Raw genomic sequence first — 6,877 nt, forward strand, 5'->3', positions numbered from 1 at the left:
GAGTCACCATTCAAGGAAAGGTTGGACGTGGTGCTTGGGGACATGGTTTAGTGGGTGACATTGGTGGTAGGGGCATGGTTGGACCAGATGATCTTGGAGGTCTTTTCCAACCTTAATTTTTCTAGGATTCTATGAAGATAAAGTGACTGAAGCTGACCCCATCTGGGGACAGGGATAGGAACAGGGATGGTTATGTGGACAGGGATGGGGCCTCCGGATTATGGGGATGGCGATGGTGACAGTGCCAGCCACCTGCACACTCAACCTCCTGCCCTACCTACGTATATCCCAAACCCCATCATTTCTTCCCCAAAACATCGCTTTCGGTTTGCTCTCAGGTCCCCTCCCTCATTCCCCTAATTAGCACCGCTAACCTAATTATCCCGAGGCTGCCTCCTTGGAGGGGGGGCGGCCGGCTTGGTGTCAGGGGAGGCGGGCTGTGCACGGCTGCGGGCTGAGCCCCTCTCGCCCCCACAAGGGGGCGCCGTCGCCCCTCGAGTCCCCGGTGCGGGGAGGCGGCCCCGGGCCCCGCGGCCCCGCCTCACCTGCGGTGGGGCCGCCTCCCCCCGGCCTCCCCCGGGGCAGCGCGGAGAGAGCCCGGCGGCCTCTCACCGCCCCCCCCACCCCGGTGCCTTCCCCACCCCTCCCCTCCCCTCCTCTCCGCACACCGCCACCATGGCGGAGCAGGAGAGCCTGGAGTTCGGCAAGGCCGACTTCGTGCTGCTGGACGCCGTCACCATGCCCGAGTTCATGGCCAACCTCCGCCTGCGGTGAGTGCCGGCAGCGTGCGGCCCCCGCGGGTTGTGTTTCGGGGGGGCAGGTGAGGGGTCCCGGCCCCCCCCCCCCCGCACACCCGGGGTTTTGGCCGGGGAAGCGCTGTGGTGTGACTGGGGGGTGTGGTGTGGTGTGGTGGGGGGGGCAGTGCCGGCTCGGTGAGCTGAACCGGCCGCGCAGTCGGGGGGAGGCTGCGGCTCAGGTGGCTCCGAGCCCTGCCGGGAGGCGTTCAGGAGGGGCTGGGGGGGCAAAGGCAGCTCCAGGCGGGGGCTTTCTGCTGCTGCAGAGCTCGGGGGCACCTGAGGGGAGTAAGGGGCTGGGGTCTCCGGCTGCTCCCCCCTGCCCTCTCCCTTTCCCCCCACCGTGCCCCCCTCACACCTGCTCCCCAGCAGGGACCCGGCGCCCACCGACAGGTGCACAGAGCTGCGAGGAGGCAAGCGGTGATAAAAGTCACCAAGTCCAAGGTTGCTCCGCTCCTACAGGAGCTATAAAACCGGTCGCCGTGTGCTCATCACGTTAACATTTCGTGATCTTTACGATGCTTTTATTTCCCTCCTGAGCGCGATGGGCTGCGGGCAGGTCTCTGCTTTAATTCTTGCTTCCCCTCTCAGTGTCGAGGTCTGATCAAATCCCGGGCAGTGCTGATAGCGAGGACAGCTCGCAGGGACCCACCGTCTGCGGCTGTCTTTCACTTTCCATTATAAAAGATTCATGCCAGCTTTTCCTGATAAACTCTTTTGCCCCTTCTTGTGCAAGGATTTGGCGTTTGCCAAGAGACGCTTTTGGGACGGGACCGTGACTTGGTGGCTGCTGCCCCCAGGTTTTGCCCGGGTGTCTCTGACCATGGCGAAAGCGCCCTTCGTTGCCCGCCACCTGCGTGCCGCGGGGAGCTGCTGACAGCAGGCTGAATTAACGACATGGCGGGCTGCTGGAAGCACTGCAGGGCAGCCCTGGCAAGTGCCAAGGGAAGAATGCTGGTGTAAGCTTCCCCAGCTGCCGTAACGCGGCTGGGGAAGGGGAGAACCGGGCTCCTTTGGGCTGTTGTGCCGTGGCCTCTGAAATCTGTCACCTTTCAGGTCTGACAGCACCGCCACTGAGCACTGCAGCCTGTGCTGCAGGGCAGAGGTGTGCGAGGCTGGGGCTGGGATCCCAGCAGTGCCCCAGGTAGTAACAAGTGGCAGCCAGTGTGCTTGTTGCTCTCCTTCCTCCTGCGTGTTGGATCTTTATTTGGGTGGGGAGGACATTTATATTTAAACAGTAACGAAAATATGTCATGAACAAGTTGAACTTTGAACATGAGGAGATGTCAGATTGAAATAAATGTTGTGGTGCCTCTAAAAGCTTAAATTTGCCTCTTATTTGTGCATGCCGTGACGCACTAATTGTGTTACAGAAGGCTTCCAAACAAAGTCATTGTAATTAGCAGGAAACTTGCATGTAACAGTTTGTTCTTGAGGTTTTTATTCTTTGGTTAATATGTAATAGAAATCTAAGAGTGGTATTGGAAACAGAAGGACTGCTAGATAAATTAAAAATCAATGTAGGAAGTTAGTTCCATTTAGGAATCAAATTATTTAATTTGATTGATTTGACTACCTGCACAGGTAGTCTTTTTAATTTTGTATGGAAGAGAATGAGAACGAGCTGGTGATTCTAGATCCTTACATTCGGTACATAGATTTTCCTGTCCTGTTGCATGCTGATCCTGCCTCAGGATTTTGGCTCCACATCCCTGAGGTATAGAAATTAAGTCTGATATACCGTAATGCATCATTTTAATGCCAGTACCTTGTTCGCTGGTACTCAAAAGCAGGTTCTTCCCTGTGACGCCAATTTAAACTCCTGCTGCTTTTGCACAAGAACATGTGAATTGCTGCAGCATGTGCAATCTGCAACTTGCAGGCACAGTTCTGCCCACACTTCGAGGTTGTTTTGTATCTGTGCAGACAGTGTAGATTCAATAATCTTTTGTTAAAAATAATGTTCGTTTTTCTTACCTTGGTACTGTTGCCTCCTGACTTTAGGTTTGTCTGTGCTGAGACATTTGGAGAAGCTAGTCTGAATTTACCAAAAGTGTGGCTTTTTAGTAAACTTGTTAAACTCTGCTGAGCCCTGTTTGACACAGTGCTTAGAGTTCTGGCCCTACCTGCTGACCTGCCAGTGCCCCTGGTTTTATCATCCTTCTCAGGCAGCATCAGCTTCTTTTGTTTACTGCTCTGGAGGTGGTAATTAGCAGTTGCTGATGATATGTTTTAAATTGTGTCAGACCCAAATTACAGAGATTCAGACCTGCTCAGGGGCTGATGTCACGTTGCTTTTGTCACGCTGTGTAGATGGCATGAGTTGCCTTTGTGCTTGCAGTGCGTAGAATAGAATGGGGAAATTGTTGCTTCTCTGTCATTAACTTTGTGGCCACGCTCTCGGACGGGCTCCGCCCTATTCCATAAATCCAGCTTTTTGCCAGAGCTATTTTTGTCCAGGGTCACCGGCTGACCCAAGAGGGGTTGTGCTGGATTTAGTTCCCAAGTGAGCCCAGATGTGGGTGGAATTGAAATCATACCAGTCTCGGTGCATGCAAGGATTTTTCCCCAAGGACCTCTCTAGTGGGCAAAAGAGAAGTGATTAAGTTGTCCTTTTCATTACTATGTAATATTTGAATTTAGTACTGTTGAAATGAGCTGGATTAGTGTGACTGTCTGCTTTGCTTGTAGAAGTGAGAGGCACCATCGGTAGGTGGGTGGGCTCAAGGAGGATTTATACTTCTGTTCCCAACCACTGTGCTTTGTGCCCTGTTATTTATAGAGTCGTCTTGTGATTCAGTGAGGATTTCATATTCTTAGCTATTTTTTCATGGCCATGTCTTACAACCAGTTACTAAATTGGCAGTTTCGTGTGGGCTCTCAAGCAGTCCTTGGGTGTTACACCATAATTGTAAATAAAAGTCGTCTGATCCTTGAATTCCTTACTTCTGAGTGGGCTTCTAACCGGCGCGTGGTTGTGATGATTAGTCATCAAACTAATTAAAAAATAATGCAGGAGTATTGGAATAGCCAGTGTGGACTTAGTGAATAGCTTTGTCTCTTTCTAGAAAACCTCCAAAGCTTTAACAGATACTTGCAACCAGTTAACGAGCAACTATAAAGTACTATAAACGGCCATATCTGAGCAGTTTGCACTTCAGCAGATACTCAGCGTTATTTACGACCGGTTCTTCGTGGGCAGCCGGGAACAAGTTGGCTACTGCAGTATTTGGTATCTCAATTTCTGTCAGAGGAGGTGTGCTTCATTGAAAGACCCCTTGAAACAGGGAGCCTGGCAACGTGGCCGAGCTCCCAGGCCTCGGTTTGCCGGCACTGCGGCGCTGATGTGCTGCTGTCCTGCCGAGTGCTTGTGCCGGGGTGGCTCGGGGTGCTCGCAGTGACTGCGACTGGCTTACGGCAGGTGGAGAGGGGCAGTGGTCTCGTGGGAGTTTCCAGCAATTTGCAGAAATTGTGGCATAAATCAAACTTGGGATGTAAACTTTTATCGCTTGAAGTTTCCGTTCTAGTGTGATGAAAAAAGTGAGGGGTTGCAGAGTTTGTTTCTCTGACTCGAAGATCATCACTTCCGATATGCTTCCTTGTAAGTAAGAGGGCCAGGTTATTTGTCACAAGCATGAAATGTTTTATGTTATACATGATCTCTTGTATTATCCTGCAAAGCACATTCATTGTGCTGTCCTGTAGAATCAGCATTTACCTCGACAAACAAATCAAAACTCAGAGCTTTAAAAATGGTGTCTAGGACATGAGAAGGGGCAGCTCGATTTCTTGAATGATCTGCTCTGCGAACTCAGTGGTGACTCCAGGAGTGACTCCAGGCTTGCTTCTCTTAGCAGTGACTCCAGGCTCGCTTCTTGCCGCACCTGGGGGAACACAGCAAGAGGTGAGTGGACTTGAGCCGCGAGGCACTGGATTCAGGGGTCTGTTGTCCCGGAGCCACAGGGCGGCCTTCAGGGTAGTCCCGTGTCATCTGCGTGCTCCAGGGCTGCCTGTTCTCCCGCCTGGTTCGCCAGCAGGTGCTCCTCGACTCAGCTGTTGTGATCCGAGCAAGCTGCATGTTCTTGTAGGCGTTGTGCAAATCCCCTCCTGGGAACAGAATGGATCTTTGTCGTGATTATTAAAGAATTCAAGGATGCGTGAAAGGAAGACCGTGTACGTCTTTACGGTGTCATTACGGTGTAATGACTGTAAAAAGATTTGTTTCCCTCCTTTTAGCTAGTTCCAGCACAAAACCATATGCAAAATGCTATACTTGCTCCTCAAATAGTTCCTGGTCATCTGAGCTCCCATGTCTGAGGATGTGCTGCAAAAATTGTTTTTTTTAATTTTTGTGCTCTTATGGTTGTCTCCTTGCACATGTTGTGAACTCTGACCTCTTATAACAACACTTAATAAAAACATGGCTCTGCATTTAAATAAAAAAGATGCAGAAGTGTGGGTTTTCTGTTTACAGAACTATTGCTTACAATGCAAAACCATCCTTTTCAAAGTTATCCTAAATTAAGACAGCAGTTTTGAATTCTTGTTCATTGCAGATACATTTAAAAGACAGATAATGCTGGTTATGATTGATATTTTTGGTATCGAGACCTGGTCCTGTGAGGATTTGTTTGCTGCGGAGAGGGACATGTACCTGTGACAGTGGCAAGTACAATTATCTAGAAAGTGGTGTTGGTTTGGCCTGTGTATGGCCACATCTGCACACTAAAACATCGTGCAAGGGTATGTGGAAGGGCAGTGGGATTCTTCTTGACTTTTATTTGGGTCATTTTTTGTAAAAGAGGCAATTTCAGTGACTAGCTGTGAGCCCCAGTCAGTGATACATGTCTTGAATAGCTTTAAAAATTAGTCTTTTGCACCTTCACGTTGAACATGTCTCCCTGGCTCTGTTCTGTGAAAGCAAAGGTAAGGCTGCAGTCCCCTAAGAAGACAACTGTAGCGAAGTGAAACAAGGAATTAGGCTTTGAATGCTGAAGAGAGATTTGGATGGATTTTCCTGAGGAAGTTGCGCATAGGTTATACCTTTTGGGGCTCTCTCCCCAAAAGGCATCTACTTTTTGCGTAGTATCCAATGGCCTTAAAAGTGATCTGTTTTGGGTTCTGAATGACCCTGATGTGGAAAACTGTCAGCCTTCTGGGTTTGCATCTCTCTCCTCTTGGATACAAGAAGCTGAAGATGGTGTTGAAAACATACAGACTTCGTCACTTGTTAGGAACAGTTCTTTCTCAGTGGGGATACTGATCATCAGTATCATTTGATTCTTCATTTGCATAGTGCCCTTTCTTACTTAATCTTACTGTAAAGTGTTGGAGTGAATGGGCACTCTCTGTATTCTACTGACCTTTTGACGTTGGCTTTCTTATTTTTCGAGGGCTGTCTTAAACATCCGCATTTTTGGTTGAAGCTGTGGTGGGGGAGATTGGACTTTGCACTATGTAGTAAAGTATCTAATCCAGGCAGAGAAAATATTACGTGAATTCTTGGTTTCATTTATGCTTTTGGTAATGAAATATTCATGTGTAATGAACAAGCTTTCCATGCCTTTAAGCCATTTTAATTTTGTCATTCTAAATGAGATATGAATATTTGAATTGTTTGGGTGGTGTTGAATTAAAAAGCTGCTGGGAAGCCTCCTCTCTGCCACCGCGGCGCTGCTCGGGCATCTGGCAGCGAAGCTGTGCCGGCTTCCCTGGGCCTCCTTAGAATTACTCGGTTTGCAGGGAGCTGTCTTGTGTCAGGATTTGGAATGATTGGAATGAAAATTCCCCTTAGTCCGTCAAAACTTGACTTACGAGCTTGGACGTGTTCCAGCTTGATCTTTGCAAACGGGAAGGGCCATCCATCTCACTTAAAAAGCAAATCCGAAGGATGCAAGTAGCAGAAAGGAGCGTCAGGGTGAGCTTTCCGGTGTCCGGAGCGAGGACCAGCCAGCGGACGGCGCCTGTGTGAATGAAGCAGTGCGCGGGGTGCCCAGGGCAGCCTTTGTTTTGCCTCTGTACGTGCTTAGTTTGTAGAGTTCTACTGAGCCTTCTGCACGTCTGTTATGAACGCCTTCTTTTCT

At 49.6% G+C, this 6,877-nt stretch overlaps 1 protein-coding gene across 6 annotated transcripts in view; it reads left to right on the plus strand.

Annotated features, from left to right (window-relative positions):
- The first annotated feature begins 577 nt into the window (after nucleotides 1-577).
- MYO1D (myosin ID) overlaps nucleotides 578-6,877 on the plus strand; it is a 160,812-nt gene continuing 154,512 nt past the window's right edge. For 5 of the 6 annotated variants that reach the window (XM_035566851.2, XM_035566852.2, XM_035566853.2 and 2 more), the window contains exon 1: nucleotides 646-770. In XM_035566851.2, the coding sequence (XP_035422744.1) occupies nucleotides 676-770 (95 nt within the window). In that variant the 5' untranslated portion in view covers nucleotides 646-675. Of the gene's footprint in view, nucleotides 771-6,877 lie in introns of all 6 variants that reach the window. The other variant, XM_035566850.1, reaches the window with a different exon arrangement.

Source organism: Cygnus atratus, chromosome 25, assembly GCF_013377495.2.
Source record: "Cygnus atratus isolate AKBS03 ecotype Queensland, Australia chromosome 25, CAtr_DNAZoo_HiC_assembly, whole genome shotgun sequence".
Lineage (NCBI taxonomy): Eukaryota > Metazoa > Chordata > Aves > Anseriformes > Anatidae > Cygnus > Cygnus atratus.